At 50.2% G+C, this 14,125-nt stretch overlaps 1 protein-coding gene across 6 annotated transcripts in view; it reads right to left on the reverse strand.

The window, feature by feature from the left end:
• Prdm11 (PR/SET domain 11) overlaps window positions 1–14,125 on the reverse strand; it is a 79,271-nt gene that overhangs the window by 39,738 nt on the left and 25,408 nt on the right. For 3 of the 6 annotated variants that reach the window (XM_076929305.1, XM_034495367.2, XM_076929309.1), the window contains exons 2-4: window positions 7,447–7,571; window positions 6,990–7,093; window positions 6,299–6,561 (exon numbers count right to left, since the gene is read on the reverse strand). In XM_076929305.1, coding sequence (XP_076785420.1) covers window positions 6,299–6,561; window positions 6,990–7,093; window positions 7,447–7,571 — 492 coding nt within the window. Of the gene's footprint in view, window positions 1–6,298; window positions 6,562–6,989; window positions 7,094–7,446; window positions 7,572–8,168; window positions 8,468–8,579; window positions 8,869–14,125 lie in introns of those variants that run through there. The other 3 variants (XM_076929306.1, XM_034495366.2, XM_076929307.1) reach the window with 3 other exon arrangements.

Genomic DNA, 14,125 nt, shown 5'->3' on the forward strand with positions numbered 1-14,125 from the left:
TTTTTTTTAAGCAGGGTTCCTCTCTGGCCCAGAGCTCACTCATTTGGCTAGAGTGGCTGACCAGGGAGATACAGGGATTTGCAGGCCTCCACCTCCCCACTGCTGAGGCTGTAAGAGCTAGCCACCTCAGCATGCTTTTCCACATGAGTGCTAGGTCTCAAACTCAGGTCCTTTGTTGGGCCTTGGACGAGGTAACTCCATTTAACCTGTTACCTTCAGTCACATAGGACAGGTAGAGGGTGTGACTAACAAGTCTCCACCTCCAGAGATTTAAATATTAATGAATTATCAAAAGGCCAGGGGCGTAGCTAATTAAGTTATTCCCTCCCCTTTCTACCTTCCCTATAAGACTGGTCTCCCCTGGCTTTTGGCGGGGGAAGCGCGTACCAGTTGCGCCCATTCACCATGTCATGAACAATAAAAGCTTTGGAAAACCGGACTCCACGTGTCCATGGTCTCTCCGCCAGATTCTCAGCTTTTGGAACCCTGGAACCTTGCCGATGCAGCCGCCGGCCTGCCCACCAACAGCTTCGTGAATGTGCGGCACGGGAAGCCCTGATGCCGGACGCCCTGAGACTCTGTCGCCGGACTCCCTTTCCCCCAGTCCTTATGTCTGTACAGCAAGCATTTAGTGACAGAACCATCTCTGTAACTTCAAACATGTCTTTTTGGATGGGGCCAGGCTTCTGAAACCAGGAAAAAAAGAGTAAGGAAAAGACAGTAATCAGGAAAGCTTGGAAACAGGGTTTGACCAATGAGTGTAGTTCATTTATAATGCAGGGTTTCCAGATTCTGGCCCCAAATCAGCATCACGATCCAGGTCTTTTCTTTCCTTTCTTATTTATCATCTGAGTAGGCCAAGCTGCTCCCCACTGAGGTCCAAACAGCCATCTTTGACATATGTGGAGACACACACATACATACAGATATACACACAAAGAAACACACACATACTACAGATATACAGACTCTCTCTAACTCTCTCTCTCTCTCTCTCTCTCTCTCTCTCTCTCTTTCTCTCTCTCTCTCTCTCCAATACAAAACCAATGTATTCTTTTACAATCCTGCAAGTCAGAACTCTTCCAATCAAGAACCTTGTCTTGTCACATCTATAGGGAGCCAGCATCCCTGCCTCCTGAATGAGAAGACCAAAGAGGACATGGCTGCTCCTAAGGGTCTGAAGGTTTTTATTATACATATAAGGGAGAGCACAGGCAAAGACATCTTGAAGGGTCCAGACTGAAGCTAGATATAAGAAAGGATGGGGGGGAGAGAGCCAGAGAAGAAGAGAGAAGAACCAGAAGCCAAGAGCCCAGAGACCAAAAGGATCACTTATCTAAAATGGCTGTTATATAGAGAAGAGAAGCTGGGGAAGGGGGCTTAGCTCAGCCCCTGGGCTAGAGAGTTTAGGAGTGGGAAGATGGGGTGGGGGAGGTATGCCAGCCAGGAGGACCCTGCAGCAGGTAGAGTCTGAGGGAGACTAGCAGCCAGAGTCCACTCTGATACATTAATAGGCCCCTTGGTTAGCTGTTTGTCCCAGGTTTGACACCTAACACTTCCCAGTCCCTTCCATTTCTGGGAGGTCAACAGAAACCATTTTCCCCACATCCAATTTGACTCCAACGCTCTTGTCTTCCTCTATGGAAGAATTTAGTAATTACCTTGAACCCAGACAGAAACCTAAGATCATCTCCCTGACTAAAGATATTCACTGTAACCACAGATGCTAGTACCTTCTGCCACTGAAAGACAGTCGCCAGTTCTTTTTTTGGTTGTTTGTTTGTTTGTTTTTTGTTTGTTTTTCTAGACAGGGTTTCTCTGTGTAGCCCTGGCTGTCCTGGAACTCACTCTGTAGACCAAGCTGGCCTCGAACTCAGAAATCCACCTGCCTCTGCCTCCCAAGTGCTGGGATTAAAGGCGTGCGCCATCACCGCCCAGCAACAGTTGCCAGTTCTGAGGACAAGAATGAGGACACTATAGGGTCTATCTTAATTTCATTCCTGTCATAAAATATTAACAAACACAACTTAAGAAAGAAAGGGTCATTCGGCTCACAATCCCAGAGTCTATCATAATGGGGAAGTCACACAGGGCAGGAAGTCTGGGCAGCTGGTTGCATTGCATCTGCAATCCAGAAGCAAAGAGAGATGAACAACTATGCTCACCTCACTCCATTTTATAAGGTCCAGTATCCCTGCCTAGGGAATGCCACCACCCTGATGGGTCTCCCCACATCAATCAACCAATCTATCAAGAGAATCCCCCCACAGGCTCAATAACCACCAGGAAGCTGGTCTCCTAGGTGACTCCAGATCTTGCCAACTTGGCAATGAAAACTAGTAATCTTCAAAGAGCCATTAATTAGTCTACCACACCCACCTACCCTGGGCTGTCCCTTAGGTGATGGAAAATGTGCGGTCCCATGCCTTTCCATACTCAGCAGCTTCTGAAGAACCTTCAGAAATGCTACAAACACATGTATGGATGGTGTTCTCACCTCATCCTCCTGTTTCTTTCCAAGGCACTCCTCTGCTGGCCCTAAGAGTGTTTTCTTTCCAGTACCAGCTCCCCTGACCCTCGATCACCATCCACTCCTCTTATCTCTCTTTTCCACTTCTGAGCTCTAGCCAAATTTCTGAGAAGTTGTTCTACAAGCCAACTCTATGCTAATCAGGTGCCCAGCTCCCGCACTCTCCCGCAGGGGGCTACTGATAAGCCTTTGTTGTGGATCATAGTCCTAGGCAGTACAAACCACTTAGCACTGGCCCCGGCCTCTGCCTTGAGGTACCAGTAGCATGCTCCCACCCTGAGCTGTCAATATGGCCAAAGACCATATGGGTCCAAGATCCCAGGTTGAGACCTACCATTCCTCTGATGTCACAATGCTTTTGTGGGTACAAGATCAATAGACACTTCTGAGCCCTGTCATCCTGGGCTTTCCAGCAGCATGAGACACCAGTGGCCACTGGCCTGCAGCCTTTGTAGACCTCTCTTCTTGCTATGTAGGCAGGTCAGTCGCCTGGCCATCTTTCCTCCAGTACAGCTCTCGTCCATGCTTCCTTCTGGACTGTTAACTGTTGAAGTCCCTTGACACTGAGGCTGGGCCCCATGCACTTCCACTACAGACGTAAATCACATCTCTATACTCCCGCTGCCTGTGCCACAACTGTACATCCACCTGCCTGCTGACGTCACCATTCAACAAGACCAACATGGGAGTCCCAGTCATTCTCAAACTGCTCTCCATCTGGCAGTCTTCACTTCAGAAGTGCTTGGTGGGAGGCAGGAAGGACCTAAGCCCGCCTTGATACTTGGCTCTCTTACTGAAGCCACCGCAGCCTGACTGGCCTTCATCCCCCATCGAGTCCTCAAGTCGATCCTTCAGTCTCCATGTCTCTATCCCTGCCTCCACCCACGCCACCTCCATTGAAGGTCTGGAATTACACTGACTCTCTACCTGCTCTGTAACCAACGCCACATCTCTGCCCCAGTCAGTTCTGTAGGCTGCAGCCAATGTTGTCCTTTCAATACATTGTTGTGGGGCTGGGGAACATGGCTCAGTGGATAGTGTTTGCTGTGTAATCATGAAGAATTGAGCTGATTCCCCAGGACCCAGGTAAAAATCCAATGCTGTGGCATGCACCTATAATTTCAGTGCTGGGGAGGTGGGAGGATCCCTGGAGATTAACTGGCCAACCAGTCTAGCTAAATTGGTGAGCTCCAGGTTTAGAGAGAAAGCCTGTCTCAAATATACGGTGGAAAATAATTAAGGAAGACACTGGACACCTCTGTCCTCCACATAGGCACACACATAAAAACAAGTACACACACACAGAGACAGACAGACACACACAGACACACACACACACACACACACACTCTATCACTACCCTGAACACATATACGCACAGCAAAACAAATAAAGAAACAAACAAACTAGTTATCTGGTCAATCATCCATCATTATTTGAAACAACCTGGAAACTTCCCACCATCCTTCACAGAGTAAAGTCTGCACAAGGCCCTATCTGGTACACCTCCATGCCTTCTCCAGTCCCATATTTGCTGTTCAGACATGCTGTGGGTCCCTTCCTGCTACAGGCCCTCTGCTCATGAGGTCTACCCATTTGATACCCCTCACCAATGTGTGCTTTTGTGACGTGATGGTTATTCTTAATTGTCAACTTGACCACATCTGGAATTAAGTGAAACCCCAAAATTGAGGGAAACTTCTGTGAAGGATCCACTTTTCATCAGATCTTTAAGGTGGGAAGACATGCCTCTCTAATCTGGGCCAGAAGCCTATATAAGGACATGGAAGAAGAAAGATTTTGTTCTTTGTCTGCTTGCCCTCACCTTGTTAGCAAGTTCATTCCTTCACTGATGTTGGAGCCTGCTACTTCAAGATTCTGGTGTATACTGAAGACCAGCTGAAACATCCAGCCTCATGAACTGCCATTGTGGGATTAGTTAGACCATTCTAATAAATCAATCATATATGTATATAGATAGATAGATAGATAGATAGATAGATAGATAGATAGATATAGATATAGATACAGATATAGATTGTATACATGTAGATAGATAGATAGATAGATAGATAGAGAGATAGAGAGATAGAGAGAGAGATAGAGAGAGAGAGTGATGGATCAATGGATGGAGAAAGAGAGAAAAGAGAGAGAGAGAGAGACTGAGAGAGACTGAGAGAGATTCAGTCTATAAGTTGTGTTACTGTGGAAACCCCTGAACGTACAGGTAACCATGTTCTTCCTTCAACCGCAGCTCAGCATCTGGAGGCCTCTTCTGTCCTCTGCCCACGTGGACCCCCTGGCTCTTCATTTTCTCCTAACTTTTTACCTCATCAACACCTGCCTGTAGTTTTATGTGCATTTTCATTATTCTTTGGTTAGCTCCATCGCCTGCCCATGAAGGTAGGATTTACACATGACCTGCCCTGCCCCTGGGCCTGGCACCAGGAGATGCTCAGAGAGAGGCGTCCATATGGTATGAATGGTCCTGCTGCTCTGCTTCACTACCCTATGCCCCGCCCACTGTCCACCTCTTCCTCATGAGCAGTCCTAGGAATCCCTCCCTGTGGTTTTGAAAGCCCCTGCTCCTCACTTTAGCACCCTAGCTGTCCCACCAGCCTCAGAACTCTCCCTCCTGAACCTCTCAGAGCTGCCCACCTCCAGACCTCAGTTCAAGCCATCACCATGCTCATCTGACATGAGCCTTCTCTCCAACTTCCTCCCTGAGATCAAGACTTTCTGTGCCACAACCTGAACCAGCCACACTTCTGCTTGGCCACATCACCAGTTTTCCTGAGTCCTTGGGCTTGGGAAGTTTATCACATACAGCCCCTGCCATCCTCTCTGCTGATCTCCACTGCCACCACGGCCGACTTCTTCCCCATCTCTCCTGTCTACATGGAATGAGGTTCTGTCCCCTTCCAAGACCAGCTGCATCTCATTCTTCAGTTTTTATTCTGCAGGAACCCAGCCTTCAGCCAGGCCAACAGCAGTAGCATCAAGTAATGATAAATGTTTTAGTGACTTAGAAATCACATTCCCAAGAATGTGCAAGGCCACCTGGAGTCATCTTCACCAGCAGCTCTTATTAGCCTGTGTCACAAAACAGGCCCAGAGAAGAAAGTGATACATTCAAGGCCATTAGACTGTAAACAGTAAAGCTTGCTGACATTTCCAGTGTAGGCTCCAGGTACCACAAACACAATGTTCCAGAGTATCAGTGCCCCCCCCCCTCTGGTGGCAACAATCACATGTACCTACTTGTTCAATGCTTGTCTTCCCAAGAGACCATTTGCTCTCAACAACAGGAACTGTGCCTGTCTTGAGGAAGGCCTTCCTTCCATTACCTGGCATGCCTATTTTCTGAGCAGAATATCAGGTTCTATGGCCCTGCAGCCCCAAGCGACAGGTCTTCCATTTTGGAAGATGGGTTGGCTGAGGTCTTTGTAAATACTACTGAATGGACAGCCACATGCACACCCACCCACGTGCACAGGCACACACAAGGATACTTGGGAAAATCAGCCTTAAGTACTATCTGGTGATAACTCACCTGCCTGCTGCTGAGGTGGGATTCCTTATATGGCTTTTGGACACCAAAGGACAAAAGACACATGGCTGGACAAGAGGGTAGCAAGACCCACCATCCACATGTCCATAGGTAGCCACAGAAAAGCACTTGTGCAGACATAAATTATCACCTGACTGTTTCCCTCTGAGTCCCATGTCAACCTCTCCCAGGGAATGAATGGTACAAGGGACACTTACCAGCCATGAGAAGAAGCCAGCTGACTTGTCCTGGGTAGAGATCTGCCCCTCATAGGGGCCAAAGATGTGGCCCTTGGGGACAACCTCGTTTATACATCGCACGTCGCTCTCCCCACCAGCTTCCTTTACCACCTCCATGCCCTGCGGAATGGTGAGGGCTGCCCGATCTGGGATGCCCACAGGCACTGGCGTGTCAGACACAAACACAGGGGGACCGTGGTTCGGACATTCATCCACAAAGTACTCTTGGCAGGACTCACAGACTGGAAGAACGTAAGGAAAAGGGAAAGTTCAGTAGAGGTAGGATATAAGACCCCATGTTACTGGCTGGAAAAACAACTGGGGGCCACTGAGGGTCACTTGGAGCAGTAGAAAACACACTGCATGTGGCTCAAACTAACAATCCTAGATCTACCCAGCCAGCTGCAGTCCCAGGTCCATCAGAAGCAATAATCCATGATACTCCCTGGAGGACTGGAAGACATGCTACAAATGTCAAGGCTTCTGTCTCAAGCTATTTTAAAAAATGGGTTTGGGGTCATCTGTGTGGACTCTAAGACCCAAGGCAGGCTGCTGCATCCTGGTGTGCCCCACGTGAATGTCGCTCAGCACAACTCTGCCATAATAATCCGGGGGGTGGACGGGATATGGGGTGAAGGGAGGAGTCACCCAGAACTTCAGCTCCACTTACACCAGAAGTCCACTTGCTGGAAGCTTTTGGTCACGATGAGGTCACGCTTTCCCTTCAGTTTCTTGGGTTCAACTTCCATGGAAGATGGCTCCAGTCTCCTAGAGCTGGTCAGGGCAAGGGCCCACAAAAAAAAAAAAAAAAAAAAAAAAAAGCGAAGAACCCAACAGAGACAACCCAAGGGGAAGACAGACTGGACACCTGTCCAGGAGGCAGAGAGTTGCAGATGGGCAAAGAACTCCAACAGGCTGGCTGTTCACTGTAGGAGCAGTGGAGTGCGGGAATTCCTGAGAGCTGGGCCCTGAGAAACTCTGCCCTCCATCTAGTGCCTGCTCACCTCTGACCCCAGAAGCTGTCCAGCAAGGAAGGCTGGCATCAAGAAAGAACATCCCCTGGGTCCCCAACCAACCCAGCACAGCCACCCACCTCCCCTCCTCAAGTCACCACCCAGGGGCCTCACCAGGGCTGGCCATACTCCTGGTCCCGGAGTGGTGAGCAGACCTCTGTCTTCACTACTGTCACCATGTCCCCTACAGCCGCCTTGGTGTGGGCCAAGCACTCCTTCATGTTCTCAGTCATTCTGTCCTGGGGACAGGCAAGGGAGGCGGGACCAGCACAGGAAGAAGATGAAAGAGACAGAGGAAGAGGGGTGAGTGGCTGGGAGAGAGAGCAGGGGTCCCTAGGAGTCTGGTTACCCTCCCTGCCATCCCCAGAGGAAGCGCTTGAGAACTCAGACAACAAAAACAGCTGTAGCCAGGCCAAGAGGAAATGCCATTTCTATCCCGGGCTGGTCCTGGGGACGACTGGAGCCACCAGCCTCATGGGGTCAAGGCCCAGGGGCAGCTCAGGCCAGGAGGCAGGCCTGAGAAGCACAGCCTGGACACTAAGTCCAAAGGACACAAGGAACCCCCAAGAACCTGACAAACTGCCAAAGTGGGCAGGAAGGGGACTCCACAAATCCAACTGGGCCCGAGGGAGTGGAAAGCTGAAATGAGCTCTGCATGGCTGGCTGTGAGGCCCCAAGCGAGGGGCTGCCAGGAGGAAGAAGCCAGGCCCCTTGGGCAGCTCACAGCAGGTACAGGCGGGGCTGGAGAGCTGGTTGTGTGCCAGCCAGGGCTAGCCCTGCCCTGACTCCAAGCCCACCTCTCTCTCCAGGGGGGAGTGTCCCCAGAGCATGCTTACCGCCCTGACCACAGAACCTGGCTGCAGCCCCTCCCCACGGTCCTCATGCCAGACCCGGGACACTCTTCTTCAGAGGGCTGTGCAGTAGCTCGGCCTTGGGACCGTGCTGGGCCCCGGGACTGGGCAAGCAGAGTGTGTGTGTGACTCACTCCCCGGGGCCCCCGCTGGCCACACCCCTGCTCCTCGGCTCACCAGCCCCCTGCTCCCCACTGGGGGCCCCAAAGCCCGCGGCGGCGGGAGGCGTGGGGTTGCTGCACGGCCTGCCCCTCCTGCGAGCCGGGACGCGGGGGGCGCGCAGAGGGGATCGCAGGGGACAGGGCGCCCTGCCCCCAGCCCCGGGGCCGCCATTCGACCGCGTGTGTGGCCCGCGGGGAAAGTGTGCACGGGGGCGGCGCCCCGGCAGTCACCCACCTTCGCGGCGGGGCGCCGCGGCCCGGCCCGCCCCCCGCCCGCCCGGCAGCCCGGCATTCCTTGCGGGGGCATGTGGCTTCTTGCCGGCCCCGGGGGCACGCAGTTGGCTGGCGGCCAGGAGGGGCGCGGGGCTCGCAGGACACGAGTGGCGGGGGTTGGGGGACGGCCGCCGAGGGGACAGCCCCGGGTTCACGCGCGGACGGTCGCGCGCAGCCAGCAGCCGCCTCCGCAGCGCCGCCGCCGACACCCACCTCGGCCACCGCAGCCCGCGCCCAGCCCCACCTGCACCGCCCCGGGTGCGAGCGCCGCGTTTTGCTCCACCTCCCGGCCCGGGCGATGGCTCCCCAGCCACCCGCGGAGAAAGGGGGTGCAGAGGGCTGAAGTCTGAGAAGGGACTGGCCCAAGGTCACGCAGGCTGACTGGAATGCAGTTGCAAGGGCAGGAGTCCCACAAGCACTGCGTCTAGGAACAGCCTGCACTCTGAGAGTTCAAGTCTCAATGACAAGCTGTGCAACCATGGAGCAGGTGTTAGGGGCTGAACCCTTGACGCTCCCCTACATTCAGGCCCTACATCCCAATGGGACTATTTGGAGAGGAGGCAAAAACTAGATATGGTGTTCAGGGTCAGGTAACCTCTTTGTTTGTTTGTTTGTTTGTTTTTGTTTTTTGTTTTTGTTTTTGTTTTTGGTTTTTTCGAGACAGGGTTTCCCTGTGTAGCCCTGGCTGTCCTGGAACTAACTCCGTAGACCAGGCTAGCCTCGAACTCAGAAATCCACCTGCCTCTGCCTCCCAAGTGCTGGGATTAAAGCCGTGTGCCACCACTCCCCCGCTGGTAACCTCTTAAGGGAAGGTGACACAGGTCTCTCTGCTATATTCTGTGAGAATACAGTAGAAAAGTCCTATCTGCAATGTGGAGAGCCCTTATCTGACTGAGTGCACCTTGACCTTTGACCTCTTAACCTTCAGAACTGGGAGGCTAAAGCCTTGTGGCCTGTTACTTGGCCATGGCTGGCAAGCTGACTGATAATGAAGGCGGTCTGACTTCTCTACACTTTCATTTCTCTCAGTAAATCTATCTAATGTGGAGGGGGTCATGAACAGGTGTAGAGGTCAGAGGACAACTTGCAGGAGTCCACTCTCCTTCCAACAAAATGTGGCTAATGACAGATTCCATCAGATGTGGGGGGTGACAGGGACAGCCATAATGTGGAAGAGGCTACAACCCCAGGATAGAAAGCTGCTCAGGAGCCACCCATAGTGGTGCCCACCTTTAATTCCAGGGCTCCGGAGGCAGAGGCAAGCAGATCTCCATGAGTTCGAAGCCAACCTGGAGTACATAGTGAGTTTCAGGGCAGCCAGAATTACATAGTGAGACTCTGACTCAAAAACAGATAGATAGATAGATAGATAGATAGATAGATAGATAGATAGATAGATGAAGTAAAATGAATAAAAATAAGAAACAGAAAAAGAAAGTTGACCAGGAACATAGCCAAGTAGCATCACCAAGGGCAGCCTAGAATGGTCTCCACTAGGTTCGGTCTCTCTTTTTAAGTCAAACGCTGGCTTTCTGGGAGCACAGAGCTTAGTATCATTTTGCAGTGCTCCCCTTCTGTGTTCCTCACTGACCCCACCTCACCCCCACCACAATGCCTCTACTAGTCTTGGCCATAGTGTTTCAGACCTGCTTTATGTGTAATGGCCTTTAGCCAGCATGCAACTGTAAACTCCCCGAGGGCAGGACAAATGGCTTTTCCAGGCTCTCTGGCCTACCACTGACTTCCCAGCATCTGTAACAGGCGCTAGGAAACATGTGGAAAGCATGCACGGACCAGAGCATGAGCTTGATGGGGCCTCCATTCCCAAGGAGTCTGTGAGGCATGGGAGTGGACTTCCTTCAGTTCTGCATCTGAGCATCTGCTGTGTCTCACCCTGGTCTCAGGCCCATCTCACCCCAGCAGAACTCACATCTACCAAATGAACTGATGACCAAATGACCCAGGTCAAAAAAATGCACCGTGTCTTCTGTGTCCCACTGGCTCCACAGACACTCAGCTCCAAGAGAGACTTCAGAAAGAAAGAAAGCTTTATGAGTAATGTTTGACTCTCCTTCCCCATAAGGCCGGGTAAGGTGGGTGTCAAGAAAAAAGACAAGGCTGGGATTGAGAGGCTAGAGCAGTGACAGGCACATCTGAATCAGATCACAGATTTGGAAGCCCGATTCTTACAGCACGTCCTAAAGTACTCAGCTTCCGAGACACTACCTCCACCGGGCATGTCCAACCTTTGCTTCACAGGCTCATGTGCACCCTAGGACGGCTAGCACAAACCCACAAACCCACGTAAGACATCATGATATTTTCTTTTCTTTTTAAACTTTTTTTTTTACAGGGGTTGAAGAGATAACTTAGCAGTTAAGAGCACTTGTTACTCTTCTAAACCACCCAGGTTTGATCCCTGGCACTTCGTGGCTCATAACCATCTGTAACTCCAGTTCCAGAGGATCCAGCGCCCTCTTCTGGCCTCTGGGCACCAGGCATGCAAGAGGTGCACAGACGTACATGAAGGCAAGGCACTCATACACATAAAATAAAAATAAATAAATCTAGAATAGTTTTTAAAGCTTTTTATTGATTTAGGTTTATTTTAAATTGTGTATGTATGCGTGTGTGTGTGTGTGTGTGTGTGTGTCTGTCTGTCTGTCTGTCTGTCTGTCCATGTGAGTGGAGGTGCTCATGGAGACCAGAGTGGCTGTGATATCCCTTGCAGCTGGAATTGCAGGTGGTTGTGAGTCACCTGGTGTGGATGCTGGGAAATGAACGTGAGTCCCATGAAAGTGCAGTGTGAGCCTCTGTGCCGTCATCTCTAGGCCCTGCTTTGTTCGAGGTCTGGAGTATGAACGTTGAAGATGACAGCATCAGCAGCCACATCAAAAGGTTGAGTTTTAGGCCTTAAGGAGTCTTCATGGGTAGGCCAGAAATAATCATAACTGCCAGGGCATCCTATAGGAGAATTGGGATACAGACTGCGGGGAGGACTTGGAGAGCCAAGTACCAGCGCTTTATAAGGGCTGTATTTCATTGGCTGACCAGAGGTGAGGGCACTCAGTGGGGAGGGAAAGAGACACATGACTAGGAATTAGGAGAAGAGATATACAGACAGTCCAAAACAAATGGTCACCAGACAGCACCTCCATCTCCTAATAGACAGGCCTGTGGCTTTTGCTTGCATGTGGTTCTTCACGTTTTCTTACAGAATCACACTCAGGTAATATGACTCTTGTCTGAGATGTTTGGCCAAAGGTGTTTCAGACCTGGGAGTGTCCCAGCACTAGGATGCTGGCATACTCTTTACCAAATCCCAAAGCTCCAAAACTTGATCATTTGTTGAACATGTCAGATTTTGACTTAGGTTGGATTTGGGATTTTCAGAATAGGAATATTTAATCAACTTGTATAAAGTAGGATGCTTAGGATACAGAGTGTCAGAGATGATAAGCATGTCCTATGTCTTCTGTGCTCTTCCATGTGTCACCCAACAGATTATAATAACCTGATGTTAGATGGTTACTGATAGAACATCCAACCAGTTCTGAGCTTCCCAGTAAAACAAAAAAAGGTGCCCCTGCTCTCATATCCCTAACGTCTACTCGAGCCTCTCCATTCTTAGAAAAGCCCAGCTGCCTAGAGGACATGACCAAGCCTCACTTGTCTAAGTGCTGTGCATTTAGAGCCTGAAGTGGGTCACAGGAACCTTTACTCTGAAATAGACCCTGTTTCAATTGAAGGCTTACAGGGACATACGTCAGAATATGATGTGAATAAGTGAACTTCCGCTTGGGGCTGGTGACCTTCACTGGGTTCTCCATATCAGTCTCAGCAGGCACAGGAAGTCACGGGCCAGGTGAAGCTCTAAAAGGCATTTGTTCTGGCCTCCTTGCCCAAGTAGAGGGCAGCCTCATGAAGCACTCCAAGCTGCTGGCACTGCTCCCTCCAGCCTGGCTCCTCTGAGTCTGCACTCACAGAGATTAAGCCTGGTGGAACCTTCAGTGATGAGATGCAAACCCAAGAGGAGGGATAGAGAGTGGCCAGAGGCCTGCAGCTCATTTTCACCCTTGGCCGAGAGCCAGGACCCCAGATTGCCTGGCAGCCAGGGGACTGGAGCATCAAGAGGCTGTGCCCACTTGGCTTCCCTTAAGCCTAGCCCCCTGAGAGTTTGCAGTTCTGTCTGGTATCCACCCTTCGTGTCCCCCTAAATATCTAAAGGACTTAAGGTCAAACATAGACCTGGGCTGAAGATCCTGAGTCTTGGGTGCTTGGTCTTGTTTGTGCCATAATTTGAGATATTTTCTGCCTATGCTCTAAGCCTCAGTTTCCCCTTCTTGAAGTCGTTTTCTTTTAAGACAGGGTTTCACTGTGTAGTCTAGCTGAACTGATGCCTGCTGTGTAAAGCAAACTGGCTTCAGACTTGTGGCAATCCTCCTGATCCAACCTCCCAATCCACACTCTAGCAACTAATGGTGTTAATCAATAAACCACAGGAGTGGGAGTGAGGACATTTGGGAATTGTTAGAAGAAATAGTTAAATTTAAAATTATATTTTTATTTGTGTATGCACACACATGTGTGTATATATGTACACACACACCTGGATATGTGTACATGTGTCCATGGAGATCAGAAGACAGCATTGAATTCCCTGGAACTGGAGTTGCAGGCAGCTGTTGGTCACCCAATGTGGGTCCTGGTAGCCACATTTGGAGCCTGTGTAAGAGCAGCCAATGCTCCTAACCCCTGAGGCATCTCTCTAGCCCCTGAACAGGTAATTTCATATGTCCAGCAAGCACTATCTATGGGGAGAATGATCAATATTCCTTGAATTTACTTGTAAGATGAGCCTGCAAATGCAGGTAGCTGCTCTTAGGACATGTAAAGCATTTTTTTTTTTTAAAAATCTATTTACCTACTTTTAAAAAAGAATCTGAGACAGGTGCAATGGACCCCACCTCTAATCCCCGCACTGGGGAGGCAGAAGTAGAACTCTCTGTGAGTTCTAGGCCAGCCTAGTCTACATAGTGAGTTCCAGGACAGTCAGAGCTACAGTGAGACCTTGTCTCAACAACAACAAAATAGAGTCTGGCAACTCGCAATCCTCCTGTTTCTCTCACATGCCAGGATTACTAGACTGCATCACAGTGAGATAAATCTATTAAAACATGTTACAGAATTCATGGAAGCCCCCTCCCATTTTTGAAACAAGATCCCTGTACACAGTCCTGTATGTCCTAAAATTCACTACATAAATCAGGCTGGCCTTGAACTCATATCTGCCTCTGCCTCCTAAGTACTGGGATTAAAGGCAGGAGCCACTACAATTGGCTAAACTTATGGAAGTCTTACACCAGCACACATTTTGTCGATGATACCAGCATGGCCACACCTAGGCTCAATAACTTTGACAAATGACCACTTGTCTTGGTTTCCCTGTTTGTTTAGAGGGACTGAGTATTTGCACATTTCTGTTTTGCAGGTCAGGTTTGCACACAC

This window comes from Arvicanthis niloticus, chromosome 2 (genome assembly GCF_011762505.2).
Source record: "Arvicanthis niloticus isolate mArvNil1 chromosome 2, mArvNil1.pat.X, whole genome shotgun sequence".
Classification (NCBI taxonomy): Eukaryota; Metazoa; Chordata; class Mammalia; order Rodentia; family Muridae; genus Arvicanthis; species Arvicanthis niloticus.